This window comes from Sylvia atricapilla, chromosome 6 (assembly GCF_009819655.1).
Source record: "Sylvia atricapilla isolate bSylAtr1 chromosome 6, bSylAtr1.pri, whole genome shotgun sequence".
In the NCBI taxonomy this organism is placed as follows: Eukaryota; Metazoa; Chordata; class Aves; order Passeriformes; family Sylviidae; genus Sylvia; species Sylvia atricapilla.
In genome coordinates this window covers 19,414,135-19,426,587 of record NC_089145.1, presented here as the reverse complement: position 1 = coordinate 19,426,587, position 12,453 = coordinate 19,414,135, and the positions used below count along the sequence as shown (strand labels likewise).

Sequence of the window (12,453 nt, the reverse complement as noted above, 5' to 3'; positions counted from 1 at the left end):
TCCACTAAGTGACAGAGATTAATGGCTTACAGTCTACAAATAAATAACAAACTGAATTCTCCACACTGACAAATCACTTTGGCTGTCATGAGATCATATGCAGAGCAACTGTTAAGTAGGCACAGGCAAGGTGAGTACTGCATTCAGGAAAACTGTTTTGTGGTTCTGATAGCAAGCATGTAAAAGGACTGAGGGGTTGAGCAGATTGATAACAGGCCCTGGGAGCAATTAGCTCTGAAATTGCTGATGGCTTTATCAGCTCAGGTGAGGAGTGATTACAATCTGGACACCTGCTCATTTAGTTGTCCTTAATAATGAAAGATATCATTATTATGAAAGTCAACATTAAGACAAGGGACCTGCAGCCAAAAGTATTAGAGAATAGGCATTTACTATTTATTTATTTACTATTTATTAATTTACTATTTATTATTACTATTTAAGAATTTATTACTCTTAAATCCCACAGTTTGTACTAAAAATACCAACAGGGTGATAGTGAACAATCAGAATTGTTAAAAGTTTGTACCCTATCCTTTTTATGTAGAAGGGGTGTCTGCTTATAAGTCTTGTTTGTAAAGCCTTTACAGACAGAGGCTAAGATGAAGGTTAATTATCCACAAATAAAACCAATGTCGTAACTACATAACTACAGAAGCATCATAAACAAGCTACACCCACACAAACTTCAAAGCACTCTTAGCTATTTAAATTAAGAAGAGCTCTTTCCATTCCAAAGTTCTGTTCTTTTCTTCTCTTGGTAAAAGATAAAGCAATGTAGACCAGAAGAACAATACAATTTCTTTATACAAGAATCAAAGAATTCTCTCACCTTTATATACTTACTATAAACGAACAGGGCTGTATTTTTTCAGTGCTATGACCTACAACTTAGCTGGGTTTTTTTGGTGAAACTCCAAATTCAGTTTTTCCATTCTGATTCCAGACTAGCACACAGGCTATCACTAGTGAACAAGTGATACATTCTCCTGCCATTCTCAGAATGTTACTAGCAACATGTGCTAGAAGAACAAGACTTGAGTTTGCCTCAAATCCCTTTAATGCCAGTAATAGTAAAGGGACCTGAGGACCATGAATTTTTCACGTACAGAAGGAGCTCAGATTTACTGAAATCTGACCCTGTGCAGGTGACAGAAGTGCAGCACTGGACTTGTGTCAAAAGCAGCAGTAAACGGGGAGCAGCAGCAGCACAGATTACCAGAGCTGTGAGCAGCAGAAGGACGCTTTGGTGGGCGCAGAATCAGCTCCTGCACATACCTTTGGTCAAGCACAGCCTCTGAGTAGGAGGGCGGGGAGTCCAGGTCCACGGGCCTGTGGTAGGGCTGGCTGGCCATGTACTGGATGCCGTTGTTGACGTTGTAGGTGACGCTGCAGTGGTGCGGGTGGTCGAGGACCACGAGGCGGGACAGCAGCACGGGGTGCTGCAGGCGGTGCACCGGCAGCGTCATCAGGTTGTTGCGCTTGCGCTGGTGGTGCAGCACCAAGGCCAGGAAGGCCACCACGAGGACGAAGATGACGGAGCTGCCAATGATGGCGTAGGTAATGCTCGGGTAGTACAGCAGCTGGTTCTCGGAGGTCACGTAGTCTTGGCCGCTCCCTGCCTCTGCAAGACAAAAGGGAAAGGAAGCCTGAGATTGGTTTCAATGTAGAACTGCTTTTGGTCTATGCTGTGCTTTCTGCTAATACACTGAGTGACAAAAGCAAGTTTTCCTTTTTCCTTCACACTGTGAAAAATGAGATTATTAAAAGCACATGCATGGAAACTGGAGACTGGCAGAGTATCCCTCACTCCATGCTCACCTGCAGTAGTGCCAGCACATAAACTACTAGGGAGAGACAAGCTGAGAAAGAGGAAAATACACACTGGAGTAGGAAGCACTGGCATTATCATGGGAGTGTGTCCCCCACCCCTACCTAACACCCATAGCTTTTGTTTCTAGAGGTGACACACCCAATTCCAAGCCACAACCACAATACCTCAGCTGCACCTGGGAAAGCTCACTACAATTAGAGATGTAGAAGGTGCAACACTTACTTTTTTTTTTTTTTTTTTACTTTACATTCTCCTGACACCATTTAAGCCCCGTGTTCATAAGGTCATGCAGCCGTTAAACAAACATTTTTGGGCAGGAATTTCTCTTTCTGTGCAGCCTGTAGTTCCTTATAGCCTCAAACAGGCTATTCTAACATTCATCTACCTCAAGAAAAATATGAAGCTGAGTAAAACCCCAATCAAACCTAACAAACAGAACTCCAAATCCACACGATTACAAGAGCATGATCCATCCAAATTCTTAATTTCCTACTGCAGAAGGCTGGCACAGTAAGTCTTGGCATATGATTTTCTTTTCTTTTACTTATCAAGCAAAACTGCTTTTCAGTCATTCAGAGTTGCAACAGAGTCACAAACATATTTCTCTAACAACAGATAATGAAATATACAATGACTCTGCCCAGCATAATGGAAGACCTTTACCCAAGCATCTAGTTTTCATCAAGATGTTTCAGGTATCTTTCAATATTTGATTTTGGTAGTTCACTTCCATGGTTAAACACCAAACCACAATTTCCAGCATCACTCAAAACAGCTTCTGCATTTGTCAGTAAGACAAGACAACATAAAATGGCTAATGCTTTAAACATCTTCATTCTAAAGCACAGATACTTTCATAAGAAGAGATGAGAGAGAGTAAAAAAGACTGTATCAGAAGAAAGAAAACATGGTTTCTTCACCATGAGAGTAGCAAGGCACTGGAACAGGTTGCTAGAGAAGCTGTGGATGCCCCATCCCTGGAAGTGTTGAAGGCCAGGTCGTTGGAACAAGATGATCTTCATCGTTTATTCCAACCCAAACTATTCTGTGATTATTGGTCCTGCTACCAGCTATGAAAACTACCACTCAGCTAGAGCTGTTCCACTGATGATTCCACTACAACCATAGACCAGAGCTTTGCAGGCCAGCTGCAAGCCAGACTTTTCCTGATACTTAGTGTAACACCTCAGGGAGGATCTCTGCTAACTTTATTTCCCTGCGCAACTGTGCTAGAGAAAGCAGAAATCACTGTTTCCAGTCAACATTTGGTCTCTGGCTCACTCAGCAAAGTGAACCAAGCCTGCATGAGGAATATAAATGAAAGCAGAAGGAAGGAAAGGAACTGACATGCATTAGTAATTTTAATTACAGCTCATCACATATTACTCTGGCTCCTTTAATACACTCCCTAAATTTGACAGCTGAGAAATGAATTCATGTCACGTATCACAGACAAGGGCCAGTGCAGGAAATATAATGACAAGCAGATCATTTTTATGCAAACATCAAGAGGTTCATTTGCAAGGACTGACCCATGGATGAATACTACTACCTGGAGCAAGTGCAAGGAAGGTAAATCTATTATGACATCCCAGTAAAATATCACAAGACCCTCATTCAACTTGGCTCACTGGTTACAGTGCATTGGCATAACACTGAAAACAGGATGCTTTGCAGACCTGTTTGAGACCTAATTAGTTACCATGGGGTCATTCTGCAGCAGCACAGTCTCTTCTCAGTATAATCTCCATCTTACTAAAAGGGAGGAAAAATGAGAAGTGAATTATCCATCCATTTTTTTTCCTCAACCTTTTAAAGTTACCCACCTGTTTAGGATAGCATCTTCTAGGTCCTACAAGAACCAGTTCTATAAATCCAAACAAGTTAACTAGACTGCTGAAGAAAAACTGCTTTGTTAAAAGTCAGATGGCATCTGATGACCAGCTTTACAACACTGTGAAACAAAACATCTCTTATCTGGTTTTACAATCCTTTTCATACAACAACCATAGACATATTTTGCAGAGATTTAGGATTTGCAGTTAACATGCTGTTTTGGAGATTTGAGATTACTGTGGCTAATGAAACATCATTTATTTAGCAGTAACTCTATTCCTTTTGGGGTGTTTAGATCTGTTTCTTGTATTCCCATTTAGTTCACTGTTTCTCTGAAACCCAGAGCAATCTAAGGGCATGCCTACACATCTGGTCATGAACCAGAAGCAGGGCTATTAGGGTGCTGTTTTGAACAGTGCTGTCTGCTGCAACCTTTGAACCAGCTAACACAGCAATATTGTATTTGGGATAGGAATTAGCATCTCCCATCAGTTCAGCTAATTCTAGCCCATGTGTCTCTAACATGAAGCAGCACAGAGGGGTACAGATACCTCCTGTGAAGAGGAAAGAATCTGGTTCATTTGTCAAGTGCTCTTTCTTGCACCCCAAGCAGTGTGGAGGATTTGCAGAGACACTGTTCCCATACAAAGAACCCAGCTCCCTAAAAATGTGTAATTTATACCTGCCCAGGAACAGACTGTACCTGACATGGAGTACTAAGAAACTGTCATTGAAACTAAGTCTTCTTTCACACAATAATAACATTATTCTTGCCTTATTGGTGGGTTTTCTGAGCCAAGGAGATAAAATCTTAAGGTCTCCTAGGAAGCCATGTTCACAAGTGAAGTTCAGTGGCATTTCACTTTGGCTGTGATATAATTTATTCCATGAAAGACCAACCTGTACCCAATCTCTCTTTTCTACAAGGCCACTAAATCCAAACCTGCAGAAGATGAAAGTAAAAAACCTGAGCCTATCAACACTGCCTGGCTTACAGTCCTAGAGAGGTGAATTGCCCTTAATGGTCTTCCAAAGTAATGCTCTGGCAAGAAAATTGCTCTATGGCACGGCTAAAGCAAAAGTAGCAGAACTATGAGGTCGTTTTGCATACAAGAGACTTTGACATCAAGTTTTTGCTTTGTCTTTCTATATACCTAATCACGTTGAAGTAAGTAACTTTTTAGAATTCCTTGATAACATTCTGGGTTTTTTTTAGATCCTGGTGAATATTCAGAGGTTTGGAAGGGAATGAGGAGTACTGAGCTGAGACTGCTTGATGAACCTGTATCCATTTTGCACTCGATGTAGAAGAGAGAAGGTGAAATATAGAGAACATTTGAAAACTCTCAGTTGGACATGCACGGCTACTTAAGGAAACAAAATCCATTACTCTTTAGCTCTGCTCTAATAACTTCCAGCAAATGTTTACACATCACAGAAGTCACTGAACTGAATTTCTTGGTAATTCAGTTATCCTCTCCCAGAAGAAGCAGGAATTATCCAGGTAGGCTTAAAAAGTTCTGTCTGCTCTGGTACTAAGTGCAAATTCATGAAAAAGAGTGAGTGGGCAAGCAAAATTTAATTTAAATTCAGGGAGTATTTATTATTTCGTGCTTTTTTTTCCCCTGAAGAAGATCCATTTTCTATCATGCCACATATAAACAATTTATCAATGCCACTTATGCCTATTAAACCCCAGTATCTGGAAAATGCTGGATTCACAGATTAGAGATTTTTGGAGTGTAAAAAAGCCTTGTGAATAATTTAGGAAAATACTGATAAAGGAAACATAGTGGGTTGTGCTCAGAGGTCTATTTTATTGACTGTGAACAAATTTGCTGTCTCAAAGTTTTAAAGAAGATCTGAGAGTAACTGCATTAAGTCTGCCAGACATAGGGATGAGAGGCTATTATTTTATCTTTCACAATCCTCTGCTCAAGCCTGGCTTTTCACAGTTCATTGGAGAAAAAGCTTTTGAAATACATAATCTGAGCAGACATCTGTAGCCTTAATGAGCACGAGTCACGGTCCATCTCCAACAAAGATGCTACTGTAACAACACATTTAAATTCCAACTGGTTAAAGTGCAGAGCTGCAGCTTGGAAGGTTAAAGACAACAAAAATCAAATGCAGACAGGCAGAGCTTCTGCACATTATTTACTTTTTGTGTTTGGAGTTCTCAGGGCATCCAGCTAAGTCTCCCAAAACTCTTATTAAATTTTTCATCCTTGATGATTTTATATACCACTAAAACAAGTCTCACATAGATTTTGTGCACTGAACTCTCAGAGTACTCTTTATTCTGGAGATGTTTTTCTAACTGAGTTATCTCTTTTCCCTATTGCCCTTCTCAGTGTTACAAACAAGATCTCTCTCAGACAACACAGCACCTTGACCTCATGAAGTCTCATGCTAGGTTACCATTGTTCCCCTCCTGAACAGCTTTACAGTTCCCATAGACACCAGAGTCAAGGATTTGTTTTCAACTGCATTCAAAGCATGTTTTAACCCTGCTATGGCTTTCTCTGTTTCAAGCACAGAAGGGAGATTCACTAATGGAGGTGTTACACATACTAAACAGACCTTATCTATGGGAATTGGCCAGAGGAATACAATATGATTACATTTTTGCTTAACAGGTACTTACTTGGTAAATGGATAAGACTTCTGGGAAGGCACCAGGATGAAGTTCCTTCCAGGTATGTCTGTAACAGTGATGGCTTCACAGACAAAGACAGACAATAGGCATCTGCACAGATACCCTGGCTTCAAAAGGCACCAAAGTGATCCTATCACAAGTGTCCCTAATGCCCATAGAACAGAACCACAGCAAACAGAACTGCCCTTGATCTAAGAAACTGGAGCAAAGGGTGCATCTATTCCCAACTCTTGAAGTTGCCCACCAGGTAATTTTCTCCACCACTGCCTGGCTCCTTGCCCAGCTATCCCCACCTGAAAACTAGACAGTGACATTCTCACTTTCTCAGGACATTCTCCAAAGATCTTTCATACTGACAAGAACTACATTTTCCTGAAAAGTCTAAGTGTTTCAAATATCAATCAGAAGTCTTAAATACCACTGCATGCTCTGTCTTTACCTATTCTTTAAGATGACTGGGAAGACAGTCATGACCTTGCCTGCATAAACACAGTAGGACCTCTTGATATGAAGAATATAAATACATATATATATTTACATCACTATTGGTATTAGTGTAATAACTTGAGCTCTGAGCAATGAAACAGAATTTCTCTGTATAATGCACTTTAGAGGCTCAGCAAAACAATGGTTACTGCTCCCAAGAATGTAAAGATATGTATAAGACTTGGAACTATATATAGTTATACAAGTAGCCAGCAAGACACAGATAAACTTAAGGACAGTAGCAGTCAGCAGAATTAGAAGCAATGCCAGCATGTCTCATTCAGTGCACCAGAATGAGTGCATTACCAGGGCCTTCCTCCCCAGACTTAATCCTCATCCTGACCACGCACTACAAGAGCTGTGCTTTCAAGTCTTTGCAGCTGCTCTAAAAGAGCAGCTGAGTCAGCCCAAAGATCAAGAGCCTCACCTCTCACATGCCATCCTTTTTTATCTTCTGCAGGGTAGGATAATTACTCCATGCACTTCACACACACACAAAGAAAAGAAAAGCAGCAAACTGAGCAAATAAGTAGAGAACTAAGAAATACTTAGTAGTAGTCATAGCAACCAAAGTTCTAAAATTAACTTGGCAGCAGTGTAAAAACCTGCAAAGCCAAAACCTGCCAGAAAGCACAAAAACAAAAGGTCCAGACTTGGCAGCTGGATGGAGCCCAAGGAGGAAATTAAAGTGTTACTCAAACGTAATTCAGGATTACTCCATCATTGATCTATGCACCAGTTCCTGGACACGTGATAGGACAGTGGTGCACTTTGATTAAATCATAGCCAGTACAAAAACCAGGCCCAAAAGCAGGGGTGGAACATAAAAAGGAAGAACTTTGTCCTGTTAGTCTCTTCTTTCTCCTTTGTCAATAGAGGGTCACCATCAAGGAGGGTACCATGAAATTGGTTACTACAGAGTTCTTGTAACACTTTATGACAGGAAGATGCCACTCAGGAAGAGTTTGGGGCACTCTAAGCTTTAGGGGCTTGAGCTACTATTGCCCTCTCCCAAGCACTAAATTAAATCTGCTCTGCAGAAGGAAAATCTCTAACTGCACCCACCAGAAGGCTCTTTGGTAGACCAAGATTACAAAATAAATCAAGAATCCACTTCAAAGAAAGAAAAACAGTATTATCTTCATAGCATAAACATGCTCTGGTGCTCTTGCTGAGACACATGACAACTACACACCTCCCAGGCTCTAGTGCCAGTTCAAGCAAGGTGCCTAAGTTGGAGATAATAGCCACTGATCCTAAAGCTTTTTCCTCCTCTTTCCTGCTCTTTCCTCCAATCTCCCAAGAGATATTCCAGCCTCACCTTGCTCCAGTCACAAACAGTATTCCCCAACTGCATAAAAGTCCAGGTTTGGGGTCTTTGGTTGCTGAGTATTCTCTTGCATACCAATAATGAACAGTACAGGATAGTCTTGAAAGTTAAAACAATAAAATGTTTTAATGGAGAAGTTAACAGAACTGTGAAATTCAACCAGCAAGACTCAAGTGTATTCAGTCTCCAATATTTAAGGAGTAATGGACATACACTAAAATGCAAGAATTTCCACCTCATCATGAGAAAGAATTCCTTTACATTGAGGGTGGCAGAGCACTGGAACAGGTTGCCCAAGGAAATCATGGCATCTCCCTCTCTGGAGACATTCAACAAGTCCCTTCCAACCCTAGTGATTCTTTGGTTCTGTAATATCAGCTTCATCTTCACTTCAACTAAAGCATATTATTTTCTACCAAATAACCTTGGCAATACTGGTAAATTTATGTGAAAGTGCACTGTCTTGTCTTCTGCAATGATTAATTGGAGCTCTGAGCCAGGTAAGAGCCTGGACATTGTATCAGCTCCCCGACACTGCAAAGGCATGCCCTACCTTGATTAATTCTGGAAGGCCTTCAGTACAGTTCCAAGACAAAAGTATGAAGGAAAACAGGTTTGGCAAAGGCCACAGGTGGCTTTACCTTTCCTATTCCCCAAGTGTTTAGAATCCAAGTTTCCATGACATACTCCACTAACATTCCTTGGAATTATGTGAATATCTAGGAGGCAGAAAAACCCAACAAATAAAAACCAAAACTAAACTAATTAAAATGAAAATTTGTAGATGAAATGCTTGTGTTTTTATCATCCATCAACTCTGAAACTAAATTACAACCATTGCAAAACTGTTACCAATTTATCTTGAGTGATCTATATGCCTGAAAAAAATGCATGTTATTTTAACAGAATGTCTGGAAAAAGCTGAATGCGGGATGCTGTGCAGGACAGATGAATTGCATTTTTGTAGTGTTTATTCTGGAGGCTGGCAAGAAGAGACACACAGTGCTCAGCTAGAATGTGCACATTAACTTTTTCCTGGGTGCTGATTAGTGCTATGAACAGCTGGAGCGTAAGAAGGATAATAAGGCTTGAAGAAATGCAGTGCAGGATTTATGGAGCCTGCAGTCAGGTACACATGGAAATAAATACTGCTTAAATGTGATTTAAATCTATTGTAGAGTAAGTTTATAATCAGTTTATAAATTTAGTCTAATCGTTCAAGAACTGTACTTTAATGGCTCTGATTTTTGTAAAAGTGTTAGTACAACGCCCATGTCCTGTTTTACATATTAATATTATCAATCCTATTCTTTTTCTAGAATTGTGAAGAAGAGATGCTGCCAGATACACAATATACATAGCTTCACTTGTTCAAGATACTAACAATCTAGAAACCATGGGCAGGTTTTGATCCTTATTAAAAAAAGAAACAAATCCGCAGAGACAGACAATACCTTCCAGGTCACCTAATCCCTTTCCTAGGGTCACCTTTCAGATCACCCATTCATTCATACCCACTCAATGCCCTTTCAATGACTGCCACAGAAGAAACCAGCAGCAAATCCACTCCAGCAAGAGCCTGCAGGCTACCCTCTGGCTCTAGGAATCAAAAGGGGACTGGAGAGGAAAGCAAGACTACAACAACTGTGTGATGTGGGCAGACACTCCATCCAAAACAAGATGAAGCTCGGTGCTTGGTTCCAACTGACAACCCACCTGTGTGAAGTTACATTATGAGATGTTTTGCCTCTTAAAGTTATCCTGACTTTGCATTACAACTGTTTGACATACAAACTAATACTTCCTTTCAGCCACAAGGTTTGTAAACTCAAGAAACTCTTGCCAAACAGTGGCCTCAGTAGCTTCACTGTGTTCAGGTTCCACCTTCAGGAAGGTCTTAACAATTGTACCTGGCTGCAAATCAAATTCTAAATATTTCCTTAAATATTATATGTACATACATACAACAGAAAAAGAGCAAAATAAAACAGAAGAGACAGAAATTGGCTGTGAAAGTAGCTATTGCATAGCCCTTTTTGACCTTCCTGATCACAAGACCCAGACTGCCAAATGCCAGAGAAAGAGTGAGGGAGGAAGAATAAACAGAGAAGTAAATGAGGCAAAGAGAAGAAAAAAAGCTGCAACTGAAAGCTAGTGTACAGGAATGGGACACTAACAAGCATCTGGAAGGCATTAACACCAGGAAGAAGATAAACATGTGCTTTTCATCCTCTGATAAAAATCTCACTTGATCAGAAAAGATGACACTGAAAATAGAGAGTGGGAGGGAAACATTCAAAGGCTGTGGCTGTCAGTGGCTCATCAGAAAATTGAAAGCTTTTCAGGGAGGTCCAAAAGGCTCTGCTCTGAACCTATTCAGCAATTACCTGAATGATAGAGAATGCTTATTCAGCTTGCTGTTAGGCAACATCAACCCTGCTAGACGAGATCAAAATTAAAAATAATTTTAAAACAGCAGAAATGGTCAGGATGACATATAATCAGGTATCAGCAGGGAACAGCACATTCACTGGCAGTGAAAAATACAACCCAAACAGAATCCAGCTCTAGCAAGGTGTGTGTGCTCGAGTATTTATCCAGCTCAGGACACCACACTTAAAAAAGCAAAGGTGAATCAGAGCTTGATGAAGAACAACATGAATTATCAGACATTAACTACCAAGAAGGGATTGTTTAGGCTGAAGAAGACATTGCAGGGAGGCTTCTAATATTTTTAAACACAGAAGTTTGAAATGAATGAGAATCAAAACCATACCTGCTCTGACGATACAAGTGCAGGGCTTTCAGACACTGCAGGGAAGTGTCCCAAGTGACTAACAAGAGAAATCACAGCTTTATTTCATATGTCTAACTGATTAGAGCTGCCACCTCTGCCAGTGAATAAACAGTAGTAATATCACATCCCTCCATGCTTTTAGATTTCCAGTTACACTGACCACTCTTTTATCATACAGACTATCATTCGCGTATGTCCTCAGGAGAGTTTCTCAACATTTTTCTGAAGAACATAAAAAATCCTATAAATTTTAAGCATCTACAATCCAGGTTAAATTTGAACCACTTTCCCCCAAAGGCAAAGCACCACATTAACTTACTACCTTCATGTGTGGCTGTGGTGTGAGGTGCAATTTGCAAAGTGGCAAGGAGAATGCAGCACTGGAACAGATCCCCTTAAGCTAAAATCCTTTTAGGTGTGCTTTGGAAGTACCCTGAGACCTCTGACAGTCTTGAATGTATACACTGGCCTGCAGTCAGAAATAACAACACTTTCACCCTGCCAATCAAACAACCCAAAACACCCCATAAAACCTAAATTTGAGTTATTTCTCCTGGTGAGCCGACAAACCTGTGTTCGTTTCATCCAACCTGTCTTCAGATAAACAGAAAAAAGATGAAAAACGCCTTCTAACAATGAGGATGGAGGTCCTCTTGTAAAGAATTTTATATCATTTGTTACATGATCCCATTCTTCTCCCAAGTTCAGTAGGAGTTCATACCTCATTGACAAATCAATAAATTCTATAAGCCTTAGAGGCTACCCATGCATTCAGAAAGAAGGAGGAGCTCATCTTCTCCTTTTAGAGTGCAGAGGACACTTGGATAACTTTTCCCTGTGGATGGACTTAGCATAACATTTCAGACTATAAATCAAGATATTATAGTACCTGGGACTTTATCCAGAACTGGTTGTCTTTCGTTTTTTTTTTTTTTGTTTGTTTGTTTGTTTTGTTTTTTTTTTTTTTAAAGAGGCATTATAAAATTTTGGTCTCACTTCAGCAAGTTTTCATATAAATAAATTAAACAAAAAAAAATATCTTTAATTACAGAATGAAGAAAATTGTTGCACTTGATGAAAGGTTGTTTATTCAGCACTGACAAATGCAGCCTAATGAATGTGAGAGTGCCAGATTTTATTCTTGCTGAAGATGTAGTCTTGGTTTTTGTTTCCAGAGAGATTGTGGAAACATTTATTTTCCCTTTGACCCTGGCTGACTGACTGAACTAGTCATATTGAATTGTGCAATTCTTGATATGAAAAGCATGTGTACAATGCAAGAAAGAAAAATTTATTTTAAAATTTGTATTAAGAGGCAAGAATCATAATTATTAATCACTATGTCAAGATAATTACTGTATGCAAGGGCAAATGAAGAGATTTTTGGTGGCATACTTATAGTTCTTGTTCTGCGTGAAAAGACTGGAGGCAAATAATAATGATTAGTACAGCTTAGCATAGTTTAAAAGGCACTGAATTAGCTAATGTGTCACATGAGAACGAACCTTTAT

The 12,453-nt window shown here is 39.9% G+C and overlaps 1 protein-coding gene across 1 annotated transcript in view; it reads right to left on the bottom strand.

Moving 5' to 3' along the window:
- LDLRAD3 (low density lipoprotein receptor class A domain containing 3) overlaps window positions 1-12,453 on the bottom strand; it is a 67,157-nt gene that overhangs the window by 2,216 nt on the left and 52,488 nt on the right. The window contains exon 4 of the mRNA XM_066321039.1: window positions 1,279-1,624. Coding sequence (XP_066177136.1) covers window positions 1,279-1,624 — 346 coding nt within the window. The remainder of the gene's footprint in view (window positions 1-1,278; window positions 1,625-12,453) is intronic.